The sequence below is a fragment of the Agelaius phoeniceus genome, chromosome 1, assembly GCF_051311805.1.
Source record: "Agelaius phoeniceus isolate bAgePho1 chromosome 1, bAgePho1.hap1, whole genome shotgun sequence".
Lineage (NCBI taxonomy): Eukaryota > Metazoa > Chordata > Aves > Passeriformes > Icteridae > Agelaius > Agelaius phoeniceus.
In genome coordinates, this window is record NC_135265.1 from 83,088,985 (window position 1) to 83,115,658 (window position 26,674).

Consider the following 26,674-nt stretch of genomic DNA (forward strand, 5'->3'; position numbering starts at 1 on the left):
ACAGGAGCTCTGATCTGAGCCCATATTCCAGTACTAGCACATCACAGGTATCAGCACTCAGGTAATACATGTACAGACCACTGAAAACAATCTGGATGTTCTCTGCTTTTCTGCTTTTTTAATAATCATAGGAAAAATTGTTTGCACACTAGGAAGCACACTTGGGTATTTGAAATTAACCTGCAATCTCTCATCACGGGTAAAAACACTAAAGGGCAGCATTGCTGGATTTAAAGAATTATTAAAAGAGAATTTTTGGCAAAGCAGACATAAACAATGTGGTTTTCACCAAGTTAGGAAATTCTCCAGCTGGCTTCAATCATGTAACTAATGTTGTAAATATGTAACTCAAGAAGCTCAGTAAGAAGAAGGATTTTTGTTACTGAAATCAGTACACTTATAAAAATTCCTGAAGTCTGAACATGGTACTTAACTAAGTGGTGATGGATTTGCTGTTGTAGTGCCCCTACTAGAGACTCATCAGAATGACTTTTAGGATTGATGAGCTTCTTTCATGGACCCTGCTGTAGGTGCCAAAGTGCTTCTTTAGGTTTTCCTTGTCTAATCATCCCTGTTTTAATCTTCATTTAGTGGCAAAGCCTTACAATTGAAGGAACGAAAGGGCCTAGATCTTTCATCTACATCTGTATTAAAAGACACTCATTTCAAAGGCAAAACTCCAGATTGAAAATAATTTCCAAGTAGTGTTGGTGCTGACATTTCTCTCCTTACAAGAGCTTTTAAATATTTTTTGTGTACACAGTAATTATAACTGTACCTAAGTACTAATGCCAGTTGCTTTAAAATTAAATACAAGCCCCTGCAAAAAAAGGTAAAGATCACTCTGTATGCAGTGATGTGGTGTAAATAATATGCTCTCTTCTAGCAGGAACAGGGCTCATGTACTGGCTGCCCTTTGTCAGAGACTTCAGTAACCTCAAATCAGAACATCTTTCTCAACTGTGAATCCAGTTATTTTCTGCTGTTTATTCTGTTGGTACCGTGTTCTTCTAATTCCATTGTTCAATTGGGCCTAATTCCATTGTTCAACTGGGCATCTAAGAGAGACTATAAACATGTCCAGATCAGATGACATTACTTCTATCTTCTCTGTTAACTTAAGTAGTCAAACAGGTTTGCAAGGTATAGGCTTATGCAGCAAAAAAAACCCATTTCATAATAATAAAATGTTACTGGCACAAAGAGAATGTCACATCAATTGAGTGCATGTATGTCCCAGGTAATGCAAATAGATTTTTGAGACAGTACTTGCACCAATGCATAAAGAACATCTCCTTGAGAAAAATACTTCTTTGGCCAGCTACCTCAGCTACTCCAAAGATTTTTCCTTTACATGCTTAGTGTGTTTTTTTTCCCCCACTGAATGCATTACATTTTCCAACTTATCATTTAGGTGCCAGATGATTGCTTCCTTGCCTTCACAGCAGGAGGTAAAACACATCTAACACTTACCAGGTCTGAGGCATTTCACATGTATTCTATGAACTCATCTGTACTTCAAGAAGATAAAGGGAAGAGACACAGAAAATACCTGAGCTAAAGGACAATCACTGTCCTCTATTCCTCTATCTGGGAAAAAAAATGCCTCGAGGGAAATGAAAAGAAAATATTCAAAGTTAATTAAAAAGAAGGGCTTACATTTAGAATATGAAAAAATAAGACAAAAAGGATCTTTGACTAAAAATATTCATAATCTTTAAGATTATGAGTATCTCTGAATACTGCGACTATCCAAAAAAAAATTTAAAAAATTAATAGGCACAAAAAAATAATTTGAATATAGAACATATAAATTCCTTTCAAGTTTCAGTATATATGCCATTTTAGCTAGGATTGAGCAAGGTTTAATGCCTATGGGCAAATGACTATTTCTGTGAGAACTGTCAGCTCTCCCTGCCCTTGGCCTGTTTGCCCAAGACCAGCAGGGGATGCCACAAAGACAGGCTCTGGAAGTCTGTAACCTCCTTATTTGTGCTTCTACGGTGCTGCATTGTTTGATGGAAAAATTCCTATTCTTCTCTAATGGCTGAATTATCACTTCGCCCCAGACTGAGCTGGGCCACGCTGCAGTGCTGCCTAACAGCAGAATCAATTAATAAACTCAGAGTGAAACAGTGAGCATAAATCTATACTTACAATATTGCAATTAAATTCTATAAGAGCTAGTAATTTTAGCATTACAGTCTGGATCGAGTTTTTTGTTTTGCCAATGAAATGAAAATCACACAGAGAAATTTGTTCAATGTTGTTTTTTTGGGGGATTTAGTCTGTGGTGGTTACAGCCACATGTAATAGGTGAAGACTGAGAGTGCAAAGTGTCAAAAGTACTAAGACAAGCACATATAACACAGTGATACCCAGGTGTCCTAAACTGAACTTAGATTTTGCTGTCTTTACTGGCATTTCAGGTCCCACTCTGTAAATATTTGACTGCTACTGCAGTTCTAGAGCTCAGGTTGGTGGTGAGGCCTGACCCTGGCTGGGCACCTTGGGAACACCAGGGCAAGAACAAGCCCAAAATGTTGGGCAGAGAAAGGAGGAGGGAACACAAAGAGAGAAACAGAAGAGGGAACCCCAAGGCTGGAGGAGCAGGCGCTCCATGCTGGAGCACGACTCATGGAAGCTCATGGAAGATCTGTGCTGGAGCAGGTGATGTTCCTGAAGGAACTGCAGCCTGTGGAGTCCTGAAAATTGAGTAGGGTGGAACTGGGAAAGGAAGGAGCAGCAGAGAAATGTCTATGCACCAACCACTCTCCCCTACTTGTTCTTGTTGACAGAAGGTAGAGGAATCTGTAGCAGAGGAGTGAAGGTAAATTTGGGAAAGGGAGGTGTAATGGTGTGGCTTTAATGTTTGGTTTTGTTTCTTACAATGCCAATCTATCCTAATTAGCAATAAATTACATCAATTATCCCCAAGTTCAATCTGCATGTTCTCTGAAAATAACTGGTCAGTGATCTCCCTGCCTTATCTCAAGCCATGAGCTTTCTCATTGTATTTTCCTACCCCATCCTTCTGAGTGAGGCAGAGTGAGTGAGCAGCTGGGCGAGTGCCTGTAGCTAACTCACCAGATTTAATCTCTCAGGATCAGACAGGCACAAAAAATTCTTGGGTATTTTGGTGCATTTTTAGATGAGAGATATTTGATGATTTTAAACTCTGTAATTGTGTGTAAGTGCATGTGCACACAAGCAAATCCACATTTACTACGTGCCTTCTATAAGGGAATCCGAAATGTACCTCTTTAGAAAAAGACATGTGAAAAAGCCCCAAATAAACCCAAACCTTTTCAGCCTTAGGATGATAAAGCCTGATTTCTGTTAACAGTGTCACTGTTGTGTGAAAACTCAGATATCACTATTAGTTTCCTTGAAATTTTAGACTTTTACTTCTAAAAAAAAAAACATTTACAGTGATGGGTCAGACTGTGCAATAAATATGCTACCAAAATATAACATAGGGTGTCACTGTGGTTAAAGCTGCAAAACAATGCTTGGATTTTGACACAAAGGAAGAAATCTTAGGGAGAGAACAAGGGAAAGGAAAACCTACTGCTTGTTTCCCACCTTGTGGGGAAGACCTAGGTTCTTGTCACCTTAAGGTGGGTTCTCGTCATCTTAAGAACTACATCCATGCACATGAAGGAAAGACAACACTGCATCAACTATGGTCATAACTTTCTGAAATCTTCTTAACAGCATAGTTTCTGTATTAGAGCAGCTGAACTCACAAAGACATGGACATAAATAACTCCTCTTCAAGTTGCTGAGGTTAGAACATGACAACTGGCAAGTCATCAGAAATGCAATGATGGGTCTCCATTGCTATTCACAGTATTTACAGTACTTATTGTGACATGGGCAAAAAGGCATTGAAAATAGGTGTCAGATATTATTCAAGTGGCCCAAATCTACAACTCTGACTTGGGATATTGCTTAGCCATCTCTTTAAATGCAGAAAAATGTATTTGTATTCCTTCTAAGTAACACTATAAATAAAAGGCCCATAAGAATGTATGCCCCAGCACTTCTTGATACCATTTCATTAGCACCTCTTTTTCCTACTGGAAAAGGCTGGCTTTTCCTTGAAGGATTTTTTAAAATTAGCTTATTCAAGAACTGTACTCTGACTTCATCATTTTATGCTCAATTTACTGTCAATAACAAACAGAAGTCAAGTATAACATTACCTAAGAACTAATTTTTGCTGTTAAGTAATAGCAATACCTCTAAGACCTCACTCTAGTGATTAAAAATATTTAAGATTATCATTGCATTATATTTCAGATTAATTCCTGAGCAGTGGCAGCATCCCTAACTTATTGGAAAGGTAACTAAAATGTATATTAATTATATTTTATTAAAAACATGTCCTGGTTAATTACAAGCCTCATAAGAGAGAGAAATTATAAAAACCTACTTCCTCTGGGTTTTTTCTTTAACTACCTTGTCATACTGTTTTACTGCATACTGAAGTAATTGTCTTTCCCGTGTGCTTTTTTAATAAAAGATCTTCTAGTTTTCTCTATGTGAACTTATGCAAAGACAGAGGAGGACAAGTGGGGATGCCATATCCAAATTGCATTCACTTTGTTACAAATCATGAAACTCCGTATCCTTATTATAAATGGAGTTCTGTGTTGGATCTATTTGAGAACTGAAAGGAGAGACATGCTGAAAGGCAAAATGGTTTGCTCAAATAGTGAATTAAATTCTTAAATTCAGCATAATATTACATACACTTATAGGTATTATAATAACACCTGGACCACACAGTGACAAAACTGGAAATTTACTAAAACATTTTTATATTTCAAATGAAATTGTTATGGTGAAATATTCTTTAAACTCAGAAAATGGTCTTATACAATACTTAAACAAATACACAATCCTGCAAATTAAAGCAATCATAAGTCACCTCCTGTAAGCACAATAGCAAAAAAAATTTGAAAAGGCAATCTATCAAACAATAATGAAAACCTCTCAGATGATCCAGTTTCATAAGAGAAACAGAATATTAGTGTCAATACAGACAACTACTGCGTTGGCAATTGGCATTTTCTGCTTTTCAGATAAATCAGGACATTTTACAAGAAACCAACATGGACAAAAGAATGTCCATAGGAGCCTGAGTATGCAAATCCTTCTTTCTTTAACTGGTACTCTGCGAAGGCAGAGTGACTTGGCAAAATCAGAACATGTTATTTCAAAGCACCCATCAACTAATGGATTAGATTTCCTTGAATACCTACCAAAAGCTGTCCAGCAAAACAGATAAACAAAATGAAGGAAAGGAAGAGAAATGCAGCTCCAAATGAAATTCCAAGAATAGATGTTCTAGAAGAAAAGGAAAACAGGTATTAATTTCTTGGTTACACATTTGTAACATGAAATTTCTTTGTCTATAATACTGATGATATGAAAAAGTACTATATGCAAGTTGCAACTTCCAAACATCAACACCATGGAAAACCAATTCAAACCCTCTCCTGAATGACAGGCATTTCCCCAGCCATTTTCTCACTTCAGGAATGCTTGAATTAAATTAATTCTAACTTTCAAAGTTATTAACATGAGAAGCTAATAATTTCCACACGTATAAAGACAGAGTACATTAAGAGAAGCAATGCTTTGTTTCATTTTAACTTTAGAAAGCCTGTACTAAAGAAGATCCTTGATGCTTTAGTTTTGGGTTTTTTTTTTGGTTGATTTTACAATAATAATAGAGCCTAATAGACACACAAAATAAACTTGCTGGTAGTGAACATTCCCCCCTAAATGCAGAAAACTGCACAGGTCAGTGATGTCCATTTTCAGTGTCTTGCAGCAGAAGCTGTGATGCTGATCATCCTTACTCAGTGCTACCATTCATCCTTTTCTTGTGTGTTATAAATAGGAAGGTCTAGCCAAAGCAGCATCCTTGGATACTCAGTAAACAGAGAATCAGTAACAATCTGTGCATTTCTTCATTCATTCCTTCCTTCATTCATTCTGCAAATGTGGAAATCTCTCTCTAGGAACACCACAGTAGAGCATAATTGCTCCATCAGGCACCATGTAAGAGCTTCTCAGCACATCTGCTTAAGGAAAGATCCAGTGGAACCTAATTATGTTTAATGAATGCCAAGAGAAGAAGACCAGAAGCTCTGGAATCAACAGAGTTGTTTAAGCATGGGACCTAGATGCAGTCATGAAGTCCCTCACCTGAGTACCTGCTTTCAGATTTAGCCTCAGATTTGACACTTTTACAGAATTAAAAAAAATATAATTCTCAACTCCTTTGAGCCTCAGCAAACATCTTAACTTACTAGACATTATTTGCCAGAAATATTAAGAAACATTTTGATCTGTTTTAACAACAGTGTTATACAATATATTTTCAGGAAAGAACAAAAAAGCATTAACATCACCAACAAATCTGATGACATTAAAAGCATTTTGGAGAGTAATTAATGAGCTTCCTTTCCAAACATTCAGAGAACTTGTTATATATTAAGTATTAATCATCAGATTTTGGGCTGCATCAGCAGACCTGATGAAAAACAAATGACTGAGAATCAATAACATATATTAATTATGAAATAGTATTTCTTTAAAAAGTCATTTGAAGATCATTATTGTTTATGAATACATGTTCTCCAAGATTTTCTCATTGAGACTGAGACAGTAAGCAGTACATCAGAGTATTAAAACTAGTATTCTACTCTTAGGAATTGAAAACTCTCATAAGCTACAGAAGAGATGAAAGAAAAGAAAAAAAAATTGGAAACTAAAATCAGGGCCAGTTAGGAAAGAAACAGGTTTATTTTTTACATATACATAAACATTGCCAATCTTATATATCCTTAATTAACATTCAAAGAACCTTTCCTACATTTCAAAATATAACTATTCTTTCTTTGATATGAAGAATACAAGAAAGGGGCCTCCACACCATAAAAAATGGCTCAACACAAGAATAGCCTTATCAGTCAAGTTTGGAGTGCATCCTTTCAGCAGAAGAAATGAAGATGTTTGAGAAACTGGAGAGCAAGGGAAATAAAATTAACGTGGCATAAAGAGAGCTTATGCAAAGAGTACTTAATCTCCCGGGCAACAGACAAGAACAAAAGGTCTTTGTAGCAGCTTCACATAATCAATGATGTTATTGAGGGAGCACAAGAATTACACAGCAAGGTGAACAGGACAAAGAGAAAAAGACTGAAGGTAATAAAAAGTGGTATCTTAGAATCCAGATTTGAGTGATGAAAACCCATAGTATTTTTGCTCCCCACACCCTCTTTTTTCTGGGAACAGCAAGACTTCTGTTTCACTTATGCTGAGACAAAATGGTTTCATGCTGCTCCTAGAAGAAAGGAAGTGGGCTGAAAATAGTATGAAGAGAACCAAAATGCTAAAAATTAAGTGCCACCATAAACAAGTCTCGTTTGAAGCAATGACCATAGGAAAGCCATAATATGATTTCTTTTTTGTCACTGAAACATTAGAAAACAAGTACAGGTCTTTACAGTAAACCAACCTTGCTTTTGTTATGTAGAGTTACCAAATGCATTACATTGACAGATTTGGGCAGAATATTTAGTCAGAGGTGCACCTGAAATTGCATAAGCCAGGTAAGTGTTTAACTGCCTCTTCTATGCTTCAAGGAATGACCTCATTCTGCTCCCTGCTACAGTCCCCCACCAGAAACCCAAACAGGACAACCCTTGATCATAAACTACAGAGAGACAGTTGAAAAGTGAGGAAGCAATATGAGAATTTTTCAAGCTTCAGGTAATTCCATGCCAATATAATTTATGATCTTTGCTAACCTTGCATTTTTCTGGTTTCATTAGGAAATATCTGCTTCGGACAATTCATTTTTGTCAGTGGTACAAGATTGGAAAAAAATTATATTTATGTGTATCTCAGTACCTATTTAACTGAAAACCAGAAATTTCTTTTTATTCTTAAATTCTTCAGAATTTTTTTTAACTGAAAACCAGAAATTCAATACCTTTATTTTTCAATAAAGATATTGAAAAATGCAGTAAAGAATGTGGTTTTTTTCCTACAATTTTGTAACTTTTAGGAAAATATGTGACTTTTGGCACATGTCCTTTAATGCAGAGCATTTCCTTAGCTTGTAGATAATTGTTATCCATGTTCTGAACAATAAGACTGCAAATTCTCTTGAGGGGATAAAATCACAATGAAGCCACTGCAACTGACAATTATACAAGCCAATACTGAATTCAGACTTTTTTGGTATCTAATAGTAGCTATTTATTTCTTAAAGGCATTGATACTTTCACTAAGCCATCAAAAGATTCAATATCTATGGAGACTGTATGGCAGTTTCAATGTTAAAACAGTATCAGTTCAGTTTTATAATTCCACTTGAACTACGGAATTTTGTTTGTTTTAATACAGGGGAAAAATAGTAATAATGCTTTCCTTTCACTTATACCATCTTCTATCTTCTGTGCCTGCTTTCAGGCAAACTTTCTGAGTACTCCCTCCCCTATGAAGAAATTCACTTGTGCCTGATCAAAAATATAATGTGAAGGCCTCCTAACCATGTTTGACTGTTAGTTTGGCATGACTCAGGAACACGATGGCCTCAGAGAGTGGAGACTTTGGAAGAATCTTAAATGTAGCCTAAATACAATCCCTTACTTGAATACAATAAGAAGTACCTCCTGTTCAATAGAAATATACTTTCATCAATTCACCAGTCTGTATTTCAAGAAACCAACAGTACCAATTCCATGCTAGTACCAATTCTGTTTGCTTAATAAAGAGTGTAGGGTTGCTGTGAATTAATAGGCATACTTCTCTCATTTGGTAAACCAAGAATTCTAGAGAGCTACTGCAGGCCTGTTCCAAGGAACTGTAATGATAAAGATTTGCTTTTATTTAATGCCAATGAAGACCTACTCCTCATCATATATTTCACCCCAAGATATTGTTTTCTTGATTAAATTTATAATTACCACTTTGTGTAAAGCTTATTATTAAAACACTACATCACTTTACTAACCCCAAGAAAATTAAGACATTAATAAATTTTTCCAGCCTTGAAAAAAATGTCTGGTGATCTTAAAAATATTACTTAGTACTTGCAACTTGCTGGATGTTATCCATCATCAAATATCTCCAAATCTACTTTCAAGTAGCAGACTGTGTGCCTGCACAGAAATCAATGATATTACACTACTGCAGAATCAGGTTAATGGAATCGTGAATCAATACAACCCAGTGACAGATTTAGTTCATCTCCCTGTCTTCATTAGATCACCATTTAAAAATCCTGGAGAACTTTTGTAAGAAAACAATAAGGGTAGATAGAATTTATTAGGAAATAACATTTGCAGCATTGGAGTATGTTCAATTGAAGTTGCATTTGCGATGACTACATACACTGGTGGTTTTTCAGCTTTTGTGGTTGTTGCTCTTAACTTGCAAAGCTCCTAAGTTTCTAGAGAGTTGCAGGTGCCTGTATAATACCTTCCCTTTCTGGATTCCATTTTTACATCTATTAAAATAATCCACAGACCACCTGAAGCTGAATACCATTCATGTATTTGTAATACCTGATTTTACACTCTTGCTTTTACAATTTGATATGCAGCCCTACAAAAGGATCATAAGACATTTAACATTTTGGTAATGAAAATGACAAAGCATTTTAAGTGTCTTTTGCTCTGATGTTAGAAATAACAGAAATACCAGCAAGTTGGAGGATATTTTCCTTAGCTGAATACAGCTCCCTAGAGTTCACTGATATTCTGATCAATTTTAATGAGATAAAGAATTGGTTTAAGCAACATAGTAAGGATAGAGCAAAACGAATGTCTGACCACATGTAAGAGAGATGATAAATCCAGATTAATTTTTATTACTAAAATAAAAACCAAAAAAATCATACTGCTGGCTGGGAGCAGTTAGATTCACCTTTGCCTTTTGGGATGTGGCAAAACAAGAGTTTCTCTGAACTAATTCTTTTACTTATCAAAATACAGTATGAGCTTGTAAAATAAACTTTACCATGTCTTAACCTCATATTTTTAATAATGCTTAAAGTCACACTCAAATATGTGCAGGATACTGCTCAATTCTTGGAAGAGTGTCCCTTGCTTTGTGCCTCCATTTGAGAAATTTGCTGGGAAATTGCTGCTGTAACATCTGAATAGAAGTCCATAAAGCTTTATACATGTTCTAAGTCTGCAGGATAGAAAGTCAATTTATAATTTCCTAACACTTCCTTCTGGCTTTGAATTAAAATGTGAGTAAATACTACAGAACAAGACCAATCACACAACTGTGGTTATAAATAATAATCTTGAAAGTACTCTACAGGAGAAAGGACTATGAGTTAAGAATTACTATATGACAGGGAATATGAAGTGTTTGCTTTAGAAACAATTGCTATAAAACAAAAACCAAATTTTCCCTGTGTAAACAATCAGCCACAAAATTTATTTTTAAGAAGTCTAATAAAACATCCTATATTGGAATTGTCTTCCAGTTTTCAGCCTTTCTGTAGAAAGCACAAATCAAGAAGCACAAATATAAATCATCTCATAATGTATAAATTCTAATAAAAAGATTTATTCCAGAAATGGATTTTAGTATTCCAAAATTAACTTTATAAATGTACCCTTTATGGTTATTAATGCTCTGTTTTCATACTCAGTATAGCAGTATTATCATAGTCATAAGTTACATACAGTGATTTATCACAGTGACAAGTCTGTAATCCATTTTGTCTCACTCTAATGTCCAACTGTCACACTTATTTTTAAATGCAATGAAAGAAACTAAAAGGAATGAAGAAATTTTACTAATGTTTGGCATAAAACTATCAACAGTGTTTAAAATTAGAAAGAAGCCTAACTTTGAACATTGGCTGAAATCCCCAGTCTTTTCTGTTGAATTTAATTTCCATGAACTGACATATGTAAACTAACAATTCCAGTTTTTTTACTTATATTTCTTTTTTTTTACACTAATGAGCAAATATACATAGGAAGAAGTACACATTAAATATCACTTACTTTGGCAATACCAGAATCTGTACAACAAAAATGCAGAAGAATATGAGACAAGCACAAGTCACATAATACTTGAATGCGGGCAGAGTAGTTGCTCGATACTAGAAGAAAATAAAAGCAAATGTTAAAAACGCAATTGCCAAAGCAGATAAAATAGCACCCAACTGAATTTTCAGCTTAAAGATGCACATATGTATAGGCAAATCTTAGCAACAGTAAACTTCCTGTTCTTCAGTGACTTCACATCCACACATACATGGTTAGGGATTATCAGACATAGCATTAAAACTTTTGCTTATTGAAGAACAGTTGTGTCAAATGGTTTTGCCTTGTTCCTCCACTGAACTCAATATCCCAAACTCAATATAAAAAGTTTAATTAACAAAAATATTCCCCTCCCAAAAAAAACGCCCCTAACCCACCAAAATGAAAAAGTTAAAACATAAGTTAAAATATTTTGAGGAATGACCAAGCATTCTTCAGATTCCAAAATTCTTTGTGATTAATTCCTCAAACTGATTTTCAATTATTGATAAATACTTAATGGGCTGAAATAGGTACAAAAAATGCAATATTAATTGAGACAGGAAACTTCTGAGCACAAAAAGTAGCAAAGTGTAACCTGTGCTACAGAGCATAGCTAGGAAGCACACTGGTATTTACTGAACCTATATTATTACTTCAATTAAAATATTTTATGTCTTTGTTAAAAGGCTTCATATGTCCACTACTAATGTTATGTTACTACTAAACACTTGATATTCTTAGGAGAGAGTCAATTTGATCTGTTTTGTCATGAGAAAAATCTATTTATCTCTAATTAGTCTGTCTAGAGACATGAGAATTAAGCAATGAAATATTTATCAGAGTTGCTCTGCTATTTGAGATAGATATATCTAGGTTGAAAGCAATTAAGTACTCAAAGGGAAATGATCTAAGTAGCTATTAAAGTTACTTACTCTATACTAGGTTGCTTTGGGTTTTTTTTTCAAAAGATAAAAGTTCAAGATTTAATTACTAAGAAAAAAATACCAAAGATTATTTTCACAAAGTGCTGGAGATGCAAACTTCAGAAAATGGAAAGTGCATGAGCTGTGCCTTCCAACTGCAAGCACACAGCTGTGCCTCTGTGCTACTGCCAAGTTCTGCCTATGAAACCAGTGCACCAAACTTTACATGAATATGTAGAAACTCACTTGGGTAACACAACAGCTTTTTTTACTTTTGAATTGTATGAAAAATTAAAATCAATTCTTATCACTTATCTAACTGGATTACAAGGCACAAATATGTCTTTGCTTGACCTCTGCAGCAAGTTCTGCTCTTCCACCTGTCGAGTATGTTTGTAGTGGTCCTGTTCAATGATTTTGAACTTTGAGCTGCTATTAAAATTTCATAGAATTCCAATCGACTTTTAAATTTGTTTCAGTGTTTCACACTTCTCCAGGCATTTCCTAATGAAGGCAAACAATTCACTCCTTAGGTTAAACAATTGTTTTGCTTTATTATTTTTCTGTACTTTCAGGTCCCATAGGGCCAGAAAAGCTTCTGTTTAAATCAAAAGCAGACTTCTTACTAAGTTCTTTAAAGCCAAGACTGGACTTGTGAGTCATTAAGAGGCAACAAAAAATGATATAAAAAATGGATCCAAAAATAACAATTAGCTCTTTGCTGTTCCACAGCATTCTACATCAAGATATTGGACTTCTACTGGGATCATTGACTCAGCCAAATAACTTAGCTCCCAAATTTTCTCCCAAGTCATTGTCCAAAGTACACATAATGATGTATTACTCTTAAGTTCTCTTTCAGAATTCATTGGTTAATAACAACCACATTAAAATCTCATGTGCTGACAGGCATGGCTTTGTTCCAATCAGTGAACCCCCAAACACCAAGGATGAGACCACACCAGGTCTTGCTTCTTCTCTCTTAGGAAGTCCTCAAAACAGGCTCAAGGAGCCTTGAAACCTTTTCCACCCTAGTGCACTGCCAAGCAACACATGCCTTTGTCAAAGATGGCTGTAACAATTATTCTGCTGAGCTGTGAAAGAATCTGAAAATCCTTTTGGATGCTTTGAACTGAAAGATATCTACAAAAATAACTGAGTATGTATTCAGCCACCACATGGGACACAGAGGATACTTGCTGGACAGTGTGAGCACAGCAGGGCAATACTTCCTCTAGCCCCTTCTCATCAAATTCACCAATTTACACAGCCAGTTGTGGTCCAACCTACCTCTTACTTCCCCAAAGGAAAGCACAGCTGTTCAGCCATCAGCTGCCATCAGCTGCTCATGAGAAAGCAGAAAGAGGCAACTCCCCAATCTTCCTGCTGAAGCTGTCAGTGAGTACAAATACACTCAAGGTCCACAGGGCCACAAAACAATGAAAAGGCCTGACTTACTGAACTTATTGAAAATAACTTACTTCTTTTTCCAGAGTCTTATTATAGAAAAGAAGTGATATCCTTTGAATGTCTTCAGATTTAAGCCACTGCCTAGAAGAGAGAAAGAACATTAACACCGACAAAGGAAGAAAACAGTCCTGTCCTTTTCTATTACTGAAATGCAGCAAAATAGGAAAATAAGTTGGAATTAAGCAAGTTCCAGTGTATTGCAGTGTATATGGTGAATTTCACTGTCAGTAAAGTGGAGACTGTCAATCCCCTCTCCTTTTTGGCTTCTATTGCTAAGGTACACATGAAAAAAAAGCTCAGATGAACCATTGTCTTTCTGTTGATCATGCCTAAGGAGAATGGATGGAGAGATTTATATGATGGAACTCTAACAGTGATATTCCACTCATGTCCAAAATACTGCAGTATATCCAATGGACAGAAGAGGACCTGAGACAAAAACAGGCCTTGACAAGGTTCCTTTAGGAAAGGCACTGTTACAACATGCAGGAGTGGTGGGTAGGTAAGCTACACTTACAAAAACTCCTATTGCAAACAAAAATGTAACAAAAATTATTAAGAGGGGGAGGGATTTTGTCTTTGAACTGTTTCTGTTTCTTGACCACAGCTCTGTACTATAGAGGTAAATTTTGATCTTCTTCCTGATTATAAAACCTTCTTCCCTGCTTTAACATGAGAAATAGCATAAATACTTCCATTGAAATGATAAACCAATTTTAAACTAAGTAAACCTTGACAAAAGCTTGACATAACTTTTCCAAAATGAGGTGTTCTAATATGAAAGTCTACATCTATTTTAACAGACATTTGAAAAGATATAGAATATTTAAATGTCAAGAGGGTTTGGCTGCTTGTACCTCAAGGGCACAATGGAAATTTGAAAACAAAAAATTAATTAAACAGAATAGTTCTGTGGACATGCAGTACTTGAGCTTGAACAATAGTAGCAGGGACTGAGATTTTTTTCCAACATTTCCAGCAATAATGTTAAATTAGGCTCTAAACTAGTAGTGTAGCTAATGCCTCCTAAATAAAAGGGAATTTCTCAACTGACAGTCTGTAATGCAAATAAGTAGCAGCAGTGAACCACAGTGGAACACATCCTAAATTAAAGTCCTGGAGAACAGGAGTGGACAGAGCAGAGTGTAAGCTATTAGCTTTAATTTGTGAAATGGAAAATATTTGTTTCCTTGCCTGGGAGACTGTTCCTGTGCAATCAGTTGCATTAAAAAAAAGGGTCTGTAAACATATTCAGTTCTCGGAATGCTTAATTCAAAAATATATTTCCCTTATTGCTCTGCAATGGCTCCCATCTATGTGATCACAGTTAGGACTCTGAGAAGAAAGAGAACTGAAAGGCTGGTGTACAAAAAGCATGATTTTGTTTGAGTTCAGCTGTAATATACTGGAAAAAACATTCAGTTTGCAGAATATTTTTGATAAACTGAAAATGAAAGTTTTTTCCATTTGGTTACAAAAATTAAACAAGAAGTAACCCTCTTCCCCAAATAGTTAACAAATTTCCTGTTTTTTCCAATGGTATCTGACAGGTGGATTGATTTAATTACCATCAGCACACTGCTAAAAAGTTCTCTCTGCAGATCTACTCCCAAGGGCCCAATTTGGTTACACACTTGATGGCATGTGAAGTCAGGAGTGCCATTTAGAGCACGTGCTGCCTCATACTCCACATCACAAGCTCACGTTTTCAGAAGCTTTTAGTTCTTCTTAAAAGTTCACAAAAAAACCTGTACTGGTTTTACATAGCAGGCACTGAGAGGTCAGAGATGAGGGAAACAGCACAACACAAATGGAAGTGGAGTCTGAGTTCAGAAGAGGGAGCACAAAGTCACACAACTTTGACACAGACACAAGGGCTAAAAAATTCTGCCTTCAGCCTGACTCCCTGATGGGTCTGGAAATCGCCAAAGTATTTGCAAGTACATGAGGATATGTCTCTACGGAAACTAGGTACCAAAGTTTGGCTTAAATTCTTTTGCAATTCCAGGAACAACACAGACAGACATCTGAATTCTGTCTGTATCCACAGAGGTATGTGGTTTCATAGGGCTTGTACTGCTTGACAATGTACAGCAAGGAATTATGCACAAAACAGCAGCGCTGTGACTTAAAGGAAAAAAGCAAAGAGAGTGTGTCCCTTTAGCACAGCAACCTGCTCACCAAAGACCGACTGGTTTTACTTCAGCCCCCTCTGCAGGTACATATTCAGCCCTCTGTAGGTAGATATCTAGCTGGCAGATGGTCATCCCTCCATCTCATGTCCTCCTCTAAGCACCAAGGCTTGGGATGGCTTAGCTAGGGCTGCTCATCCCCAGCCTGTGCAGGACAGGCACTTGGAGCCAGGAGTGCTTTGTTCAAGATACAGGGAAAAGAAACCCATGGAGAAAGTGTGATGTTACATCCTAATCAATGGCTAAGGCACAGAAGCTCTTTGTTCTGCACTCACTCTGGCAACTCTTTTTAAATTTTCTTTATTCAGTCAGACTTATTTTCCATGCAATCCAAATGTTACACTTAAAACATTTAGAAACGCCAGTTTTCTCATAGACTTTCTTAAAATTTTCTCATTGATTCACAAAACCTTTTGTTTAGTTTCACAACCACGTGTTCACTCTAGCTAATAATGTTATTTTCATTTTACAAATGAAAAATTGAGGCACAAAAATACGCACAATAATAAAGAAAACAAAAACGTGATTAGTTTTGTGTCCTAAATGTAGGAAATATTTTATTTACCTTTTTTTGTGCACTTAGGCTTCACAGAGTTAAACTATTATTGAATTACCTTGACGTTTGAGGAATCAGCACTTTTCATAACTTATCCCTGAGTATTAATCAATTGAATCATAGCTTTTAAGAGATTCATTCAGCAAATCAATACAGAGCTAGGTAGAGAATTTAGTTTTGGAAGGTGACATTCAAACTTTCTGATATATAAAATCATTTCTTATCTTTCTGCAGGTTCCCATGTAATTCACAAAATGCAATGAAGCGTTTTCAGAAACGTTTTTTACCAAGTTTCTCTGAATTTTATGTGCTAATTAGATAAGACAGGGATTGTCTAAGATAAAACAACATACAGTAGGGTCACATCAATATTTTAATGCATTTATACAGATGCTTTACTTTTGACATCAAAACATCATTTTTGAAATCCTTTTATCAGAGCAAGTATACCTAAAGACACAAAAAGCCTGCCAAAATTTATATAGCTGTTTTAGGCAAGTCTAGTATAATCAAAAGGCTTTGCTTAACACATGACCTACCCTATTTCACTGTATTCTCTCTATGACATAAAAATATCAACAGTCTTCTAATTGTTAAAAAAAAATTTCCTAAATCCAATACCATTTAATAGGACTAAAAGATTAAAGAAAACCAATGTGACATAGGAACATTTAATAATTAGGTGTGATACTCAGCTGATTAGGATTATGAGTAACAGAAGTGGGGGGAAACATGTAATTCATCACAATTATTGTCCACATGTTTGAATTGCAATTCCCTTATTTCATCAGAGAAATAGAAGAAGCTTGAACACTTATTTTGGACTGAAATTGATTTCTTTCTAGCTTTATCTATTCACCAGGAAACAGAAAACTTCATACTGCCTCCAGCTCTTCTTAGGACATGGAAAAAAATACATGGCAGGTTGTTTCACCCAGCAATTCCAACATGCCATCAAGATTAACCTTCCCTAAGAAACCAAGCAACCAAGTGAGAGACATTAAACTATGGTTTTAGGGAAAGTTTCTAATCCTGAGGAATTGTTTCGGTGACAATTAGGAAGCATCAATTTTCACATCATTCTGATGTGAAAATCATTCTGACTGAGCCAGTCATTTCTTGTGTCTTACTTCTCTGCCCCCAGGTAAGATAAATCTGTAGTGTCACAGCCATGAGCCTACAGACAAACAGTTACAGAGCAAACTCCCTCTGCCAGGCAGATCAAGACAAGTCAATACCTCAGTCACAGCATGAGTCACAGGCACTGTCTTATCTCATATAGGAGAAAATGTCACTTTACAGCCTATCTTCAAAATGTGCAGGGCATCCTACACCAGTATTGGTAACACCTTTACTGTTTTCAGATTTGGTGTGCGTGTGGGAACAAAAAATATTAAACACTGCCCTCTGTTGCAGCTTTACATCAAAGTTGGAATGGACAAAGACAACAAAGGATATAGGATAAAGGCATACTTTTGGGCATTGATTCCATCAATGGCTTGGATCATCCTCTCATTCAGTTCTTCCTCAAACCTTCTTTTCTGTGATTTTGTTCTGAAATTAAAAATGTGGGAAGTCACGTCAAAAACAACAGCTATCATAAACTTGTGAGTTTACCATGAATTTTTAACATTTATACTACAATAGCAACTATAGGCATCAGGCACAATGATCCTATTAATAAGCTCTTAAAAAACATCATAAGCCACAGTGTCATGTACAAACACACACACACACTCACAAATCTAGAGCTTAGCTATTAGGGAGCACTTAAATACAAACACGAGAAAATATTTCATAAAAAACCAAGAGAGTTCAAGAAATTCTGGTCAAAGAAAAGTCTTCCACAGTATTATGAATTCATGAAAAAGAATGGGAATATGCTCAAATTCATGAAGCATTCATTCCTGTTTCTTGCAGCTTTTTTTCTAAAAAAACCTTGTCAGAATTGTATGATGAGCATAATGTATTAGTGCACTGAGACATAATAGGTATACCCCACCAAAATCCTGCTAACTCTTCTTGGAAGTACTTTACTCTTTTTAATAAGAAAACTGAGCACTGACTGAAATTCGTTTCAAGCTCACATAATATTACTATGTTTATGAGCCTTGTAACTCATCTGCAATAAAAAAAGCTTCTTTACTTTTGACTGGACTCGGCATGAACCGAACAGAGGATCATCACAATGGGTTCACCTTTGCTAACATAAATTCCTGCAATCATCAATCCTTTCAGTAGTTGTGCTTTCCTTGAAAATGACATATCTCAAATATTGATGGTGAGGTCTATATTTGAAAACTTAAATTCACTGCTAACTTAAAATCAGTGTTTTCAAAGAAGTCATTAATCAGATCTGAAATTTGACTCTTTCCTCACCAAAATATTCTTAACCTACAAATTGAACCCAGTCAAACACAAATTTTCCTCAACATCAAGTTTTTGGGTTATTTCTCTAAAACTGATAACCTGTTGTAAGTTTCAAATTAGTACAGCAATTGTATTAGTGGACCTACAGAAACTTAAAAAAATTACACAAGTGATTTCATGCCTATTCAATACTAGTGAATTTAGGTAAAAAATTGCTTAAAACTTGCTTTTCACAGAAATCAATCACAGAAACAACCCAGGAAAAATGCATAGACATTGTCCAACCACAGTTAATCCTCTTGGCAGGTCCTTAACAACATAAGACTATTGTGTAATGAATAAGAGCTAAGACTCACACAAACAGAAGCCCGCAGTCAAGCTTCAAACCCTACATTTGCATATTCTAATAAAATACTGATTTTCAAAGTGCTTCTGATCACTGCAGCTCTATCCTGTGACAATGATTAACCAGCTTATCTAGAATCCTAGTTACATGTCTGCCTCACTATGAACATTAGACACCAGTAATGGAAGAAATTCCTTCCATGATATGGTATAAAGACACATTTTTTGTGCCTTCTGAATATCCTCTGGAGTAGTGTTTGGAAACACAAAAGCAAAAACACCTCAGAACTGAATTATTTCCAAATGCCACAGTCCAATGGTCTTTCATTGACTGATAGAAACTCTTTGGACATACTGTCCAAATATAAATGTGCAGTTTTAGAATTAGACTCTTTTTATTAATATCATGCATGTTCAGTCAAAACTTGTTCACCTTCTGGAACGTACAATATTTTAGGTAATTGCATAGCAACTAGAGACAATAACAATTCAAAGTTTTAGGAGGTTCATTTAAATGACTTCACAGTATTGATGATATCACCATCTTGCCCTACTCAAGGTACCAAGCAGCACTAGGAAAACTTAAAGCTATTGTGATCTTGCAAACATTTTGTGTAGTAGGAGCACTATAAAAGACCACAAAATACCTTCTGAATATCTACTACTGCAAACATACTAAAGGCTTTAAAATAATGAACCACAATACAAATACAAAGCAATTAAACAAATACACAAAATGTCTCTTTAAGTACATATTATTAGCTGTTGTAAGAAAAACTTTTAACAGCCCTTTCCATCTTCCCTTTTCTTACCCCTCTCTGGGCTTCCTCCCAATTTTCCTGTATATAATTTTCTTCCCACTGTTAGAGTACTTGGTTTGTAATAGTTCGCCAACATACCAACTCAGAATAAAGCTATTTGTTATCAGGAAATGAATTTGCAATTCATAAGAAAGATGTCTGCCAAATCTGATTCCATAGCCCTTCTTTATGTAAGAGGTATCAGCACTTACATAAAAAACAGTCTATGTGAGCAATGGCCCTCAATATTTGAAAGCATACCAATGTCTAGCTATTTATATGGACTTTCTATGAATAAGTAATTTTTTAAGATTGATTTACCTTTCTCTGCAACGCTGAAAATGATATTGCCCCATGGGAACGTCCTAAAAAGCAAAGAAACAAAAAGAACCCTATTAATTACACTAGACTTTAATAATATTAATTTGCTTTTAGGACAGTGTTGACAACAGGGTCAAGTAAGGAGAAAAGTTTTCAGTGTAAATACTTTTAGCATTCAATTAAAACTGTCTAAAAGAAAAATCCAGCTAGAAGTGAAGATCGAGTGACCTGGAATAAAACTCATCTATCTGTATAAATACAGGATAAACTAATACAACAGTCTGAATCCAAGAGTTTTGCTTTACCACAAGGACTTCAATGTCACCACTCTTTGGATGTAGCCCAAACTCTTACCAGCTTCAGCAAAAACCAATCTTAAATGGTTTTGAAAAAAACAGACCTGAGTGGCCAAATACAGAGACAGTGGTCATTATTTTTTAATTAATAGCAATGGCAGCCATCACAGCCACATTTTTTTTGTGATTAATAGTGATGGCTGGGTACTTCCTGTAATTGACCTGTCACAACCCACATTCTGATGCATTATATTTATTAAATAAAAGAATATATCTCACCAGTACAGGAACAAAACTAAATGCCAATGTTGAAAACTATCAGAATTTACCTTCATGCATTTTCTTTTAAGAGGTAGAAGATAATGCAATGTACAAGCTGTAGATCATCAGTATCTTACTGACAGCAGCATAACAGTGTTAGTAAAATTAAAAAGTAATTTTTAATTTTAGTGTGAAAGATGCAACGTTGAAATACAGTACTCTAAAACTCAGGCCTTCAACCACAGCTAATGACTTGTAGGTGCGCCTTCAAAAGGTAGATGTTACAATAAGTATGGATTTGGTTCCTGGGGTACTCTGAATAAAGTCCACTCAAAATATCACAGGGATTACTCTAAGTTCAAAGCCTTTGCTCCCTTTGGCCATCTTCCAAACAGAGAATGTAGCTGAACAGCCAATAAATCTCTAGGAATTTCTCCATATTAAAGGATTTCCTTCCTAAAGGTGTTGCATTCTGGCTTTATGTTCAAAATATCTTTCCACAATACGAAGAGGAGTCACTGCACACGCTGTGACTTGGTGGGGGGTCTGAGCTCAGAGGGTCAAATTTTGTACTTCAATAAGAGTGCCAGACTCCTTTGAATTCAGCGATGCACTTACACCCTAATCCAAAACTGGAAAAGCTTCCAGCAAATTCACAGTGTTTATGCCCTGCACAACTACATGTATCATCTTCTACCAGAAATAACCAGGTATTTAGCAGTGAGCAGCTTTTTCCTTTCAAACATTGCTGTATTGTACAAAATGACATAAGTAGGCCCCTACTGTGGTGCTTATCTTGCCGTTTTCAGTGGTCATGCTGTCCCTGTGGTGCAGGTGTGCAAATGGCTTGGCAGCTCCCCAGGACTCCAGGTACCGGGTCATGCGGACAGAAGCTCTCATTTTGGCTCCATCCAGAGTATGCCGAGGCCGAATGTGGTGCTGAGGGCTTCGCTTCTCTCCCTGGTTGACAGAGGACAAAAGGTGATGTCAGCCTTTGTGCTCGCAACCTTTTGAAGCAGCAGTGCAGCAGTGGCACCACAGATCTCCATGATTAGGGGCTTATAAATGGAGACATGCTAAGAAACCACAATTCTTAATGATATTGCTGGGAAACATCAGAGACTTATTTCTGAAGAGCGGGAAACATTTGCACTGCAAACATTACATATTTGTAGGCATCAATGACAGCCCTGATCAATATCTTATTGTAGTGAATTATTCAATAAAGAGATTAGTGGTCCTGTTCAAAAACAAGTATGACTGGCAACAAAATAAAAGTACTACTAACCTTAGGATTGATTACAAAGTAAGTCTTAACATTATGCTCTTTCAGATATGGGTCCCTCACATCTCCGTCCCCATCTTCCACTTTGTAAGCTCCATTCAAATGTGCCAAGGTGACTGAGGTGATGTGAACACGGCTGAAATTATATTTTAGAAGAAAGACAAAGTCACAAATACTGATCAAAAGCATCATTTAAACCTGATCAACCTTTTTTACTTGCTTTTGTATACACTTTTTATTTACTGCTCACTTCTTTTGCAGTCAATCTAACTAAATTTTAGAAGTTCTAATGGGCATAAATCCAAAGGTTTCTATCCAGAAAAAAAACTGTTTCTTAAATCACAGAAAACACTGAGTGCCTCAGTTTTATTCTATTTTTTGGTTTTTTTTTCTCAAGACAGCACCTAAGAATTAGTTTAGGCATCTCCATGAAAGCTTATGGCTTAGGACAAAGCGCCTATGAATTTTTCCATGACTGAAAAATCCACGTGTCCGAAGGGTAACGGAGAAGATTCTTACCCTGGGACTCCCCCAGCTTCCATGTGATTGGCCAGGGTCACATCATGGGACCAGACATCGTACTGCCACTTCTGGAGCCCGATAACGCCGCAGAGCACGTTCCCGGAGTGCACTCCGACGCGCATGTTGATGTCCACGCCAGTCGCATCTCTCACCTTCCTGCGGTTGAGAAGAAAGCCTCTGTTAATACACATGATAGGCCCTTGGTTTTCTTTTAATTTACCAGTCAATTTATGAGGATGGCACACCCCTGGAAATGCTCAAGGCCAGGCTGGATGTGGCTCAGTGCAGCCTGCTCTAGTGGGAGGTGTCCCTGCCCGTGGCAGGGGAGCCGGAACTAGATGGTCTTTAAGGACCACTCCAATCCAAAACATTTTATCATTCTATGATTCTGTGAAAGTAGCAGTAACAACAGTAATAACATTTATCTCTTCTTAGCATTAGCATTTTTGCCTCCATTCTTTTAATGCTATGATTATACATTACCTTTCCTATTATCTCTATTTACAACAATTTGTAGAAATATTAATTTTCAAGTCTGTGTCTGAAGTTCCTTCTTTTATATTCATCCCAAATTATTTGGGAGGGCTGTGGTGAATAGTGGAAATGTTTAGTCTCATGGTAGAATCTAAGGACTGTTTTTGTTCTACAGGCTGCTTTTGGAGGTCTGGAACTACTGTTACACACCCTTCTACTTAAAGACCCCAATGTTTACATCGGAGATCTTCTCACATCTACCATATCTGAGAGGAAGGACAAAAACCACAGCACCTCAGGATATTCCACAAGCTGGGGCTTGTACACTCTTTGGGGATACGGGCTCAGCGCCATTCAGGCTGTGGAGAATATAGGCTCAACAACCTTCCACATGCTTTAGTGAATGCTGCACCCTCTAGAATATACAGCAAATAAAAGGCCAGACCACATCTAAACCTTTGACCTTTCCAGTCAGAGATTTAAGTGTTTTCATCTTATTGCAGGGGTCCCATACTGTTGTCTCCTTATTGCAAAAAGTTTCATACCTTCTTGGTGTTTCTTATGGGCAGCTGCTCAGAGCACTGACTCTTTCTTCTTCACAAAGCAGCCAACTAACTCCAGTTCCCTTCTCAACCAGCCACCTCACTCTTTTATAGCACTCTTCTTCTCACTGGTTACAGCTATGGTCTCTTAAAGTCAGGCCTGTTCCCAATTTTTGATAATTGGCCCAGTTGCAACTCCTTAGGGGTAAGATTACTTTCTACACTATCTTTATTTTCTTATATTCTATCCCCCTACAGTAAAGTATCTGTTCACCCCACCCCAAATCTCAGAAGAGCCCTACACATAAGACAGGCAATTATCTTTGCAGAAGCAGTTCTGAATCACTGGTGGGCAACTGAGGTCAAACAACCAGACATATGTCACATGGGTACTGACCACATCTGTAAAGAGTAATAAAACTAACTCAGGTACCTACAGGCTTAGACAGCTCTAAGAAATGGGAAGATTATAACTTAACCAGATTTGCATAATCAAACCCCAACTGGTGTGGACCCAAACCTAGCCATTAATAAGGAACGTGCACACACACTTGGAGAAATTCAGGGTGTTAATGGAAGAAACAATCACAGAATAAGGAAACTAAATGGCTTCTGTATACAAGTTGGGTGCACACTTCTAGCAACATTTTCAATCTCAGTGATAAGAATCATCAGCTCTGTACCTTCTGAATTACTGAATTAATGTGACAATTTCCCCTTTTTTTTGAAAGGGAACATAGAACACAAAAGGCCTAAATTGATATGGTAAATCCTGCATTTAAGCAGTAATTCTCAATTGTTTTTTTTCCCTGGGAAATGAAAATAACAGGACCATGACTGAAAGTATTTTAATTCCATCCGTCTCTCTCAAGTGTTTATTGGTATTTCTTTTCACATTGCCATTTTACACTGCTCTTGTGTAGCTGACACACTTGAAAATGAACTGCCTGTAAGTGATCTTTGTAAGCACTTTGCAAATCACAAACCCCACTTTGCTCTCCACAAGGTATATGACAAAAGCCTAGCACTTTGGAAAAAAGTGTTTAAAATACTGGACAAAATGGAAGTGGAACATTTATCCTCTAGGAGTGCTTGTCAAAAGACTGCCCTTCCATATTCTGCCCTATAAAGCAAGAGCAAGCAGAATAAAGTCTGCTTTATAATAAGCTCTCAGGATTTAAGCAGGGAAGCAAACAGAATTGTACCAGAACTGAAATCTCTTCTTCTGTCTCACAAATTAAAGAAACCACAGGAGACATTAAATTAGCAGTGTAACTCTAGACTGAATTAGGGTTTACCACTTCTTCTCTCCTGATCTCCTTGAACAATTGCCATGACAATGCAGGCACTGAGTGCATTCAAGAATGTAGGCTATCACATCCCCAGAGGATGTCTGCATTACCTACAGAAGCATATCTGAAACTTCCCACCTTTATTTCATTTTGTGCTCCCCTGTCTCTCTGGTTTCCTTCTGCACAGCACAGTTTGTGTGCCCAGCCTGGCTGGGCAGTCAAAATACTCATCAAACTGTATTTTTCCTATTGCAATGTGAAATTTGAGTTTGAAAGCATTCTGCATTTTTCAGAGGTGTGGCTATATTGCAGGTAATTGCAGTAACTTTGCTCCATACAAGATAGAGTTCAGGTCTTTAGGAAAGCATCTATACACTTTACCTGAGCTTTCTTCATCTATAATTCTGGACCAAGGTATATAAGACTCACCTAGCCCTTCCTTACACACTTTAACACATTGAGTGAACCTTAGGCATTTAATTCCCTGCAAATTGCCAGCTTTAACAGCATAGTTTCCTTTTGGATCAGACCTGCAGGAATGAAATCGTACCTAAAAGAATTCTTTTATTTTTTATCCAGCATTCAAAATGATATAACCATCTTATATGCAACAGTTTCTTTCACTCTCCTCTGAAATGGAATTTGTTTCATGCTACCAAATCAAAGGAAGCCTTTGAGAATGTGTGACTGAGAAACATGCAAATAAGGAAATCACCAGACAGACATGGAGGTAGAGTTTGAGCTGAATGGAAACAACACATATATTCACACACAAAAATATTTTGCCTCAACAGATAAGCTCTGTCCTTAAAGCATCCAGCTCTCAGCATCACAGGCAGCACTGGCATTTATGGCTTGATAAAGTAAGCATCCCACTCCTGGGCAAGCAGGCTGCAGACTATAAGAAATATTGGATTTGTTCCAACACAGAGCAGAGAAGCAAAGCACTTAATCAGTGAGACTACAATCCATGTTTAAATGGGAACAATCCATAGCATAGGAAAGCTGAATTGCTCAAAATGGAGCTACACAACATTAGGGAAGAAGACTGAATAAGACTTTATAGTACAGATCACCTGTCAATTTGGCAGAATTCCTCCTTTTTTGCTTCAAAGAGAACTGCAACTGAAACCATATTCAGGTGGTAAAATCTATATAGAACTGCTAATATAAACAGCAAACTACTTTATTTCAGTAGCTTACACATCGGGGGGGGCAGTTTGCACCTCAGTGACTGAATGTAGCAATAATTTCTATCTGACAAAAAAGTTATTTCAGATAGAGCAAGTCGAACATATTGAGTGACACACTGCCAACAGCAAGAGTATTACTACTTCTCATTTTACAGGGCACAGAAGTATGTCAGGAGATGCCTCCATACAAAGATGCAGCAATCACACAACAAAATATGGAGTTGGTTAATAATCAGCAATTTTCATTCACCTGCAGGCTGCAACACTTGACATAATACTTTGAAATGATTTGAAAACACAGGGTACAGATTCCTCTTTACTCCTTCTCTTTTACTCCTTCTGTAAACAGGCTGTGGTTATCTGGCATCTGTCTATGGGAGCATTTTGGTTTCTGACTACAGTAACAAAGTCATATCAGAATATGCTTTACAACTAACCTATAATTTTGTAGTTTATAAGGTTGCTCTTACCAAGAACCTGATCACACAGCACTAACAATGAACATACTTGATAGCAGCCTGAGCAGAAAATTATTCCAGAGAAGATTGAAAGTTCTGAAATGTGAGGAACTGACAGATTGCTCTCTGAGCTCAAGTAAAACACTGCATTATGATGTGCAACATACTTTGGTTCCTTGTGAAGGGCACTTCATGGCTCAAGTTTAGTGTTATTTTTTCACCACCCTGTAACCTTCTATATTTTTTTCCTCTTAAGTAACAAAACAACAGGTTGACCAGAAACTCTATGCAAA

The 26,674-nt window shown here is 36.6% G+C and overlaps 1 protein-coding gene across 2 annotated transcripts in view; it reads right to left on the minus strand.

Annotated features, from left to right (window-relative positions):
- ADCY2 (adenylate cyclase 2) overlaps positions 1–26,674 on the minus strand; it is a 203,893-nt gene that overhangs the window by 40,705 nt on the left and 136,514 nt on the right. For both annotated transcript variants that reach the window (XM_077182476.1, XM_077182478.1), the window contains 8 exons: positions 22,420–22,578; positions 21,904–22,036; positions 21,399–21,575; positions 20,059–20,102; positions 17,696–17,776; positions 13,486–13,555; positions 11,058–11,155; positions 5,271–5,355 (listed from right to left, as the gene is read on the minus strand). In XM_077182476.1, coding sequence (XP_077038591.1) covers positions 5,271–5,355; positions 11,058–11,155; positions 13,486–13,555; positions 17,696–17,776; positions 20,059–20,102; positions 21,399–21,575; positions 21,904–22,036; positions 22,420–22,578 — 847 coding nt within the window. The remainder of the gene's footprint in view (positions 1–5,270; positions 5,356–11,057; positions 11,156–13,485; positions 13,556–17,695; positions 17,777–20,058; positions 20,103–21,398; positions 21,576–21,903; positions 22,037–22,419; positions 22,579–26,674) is intronic.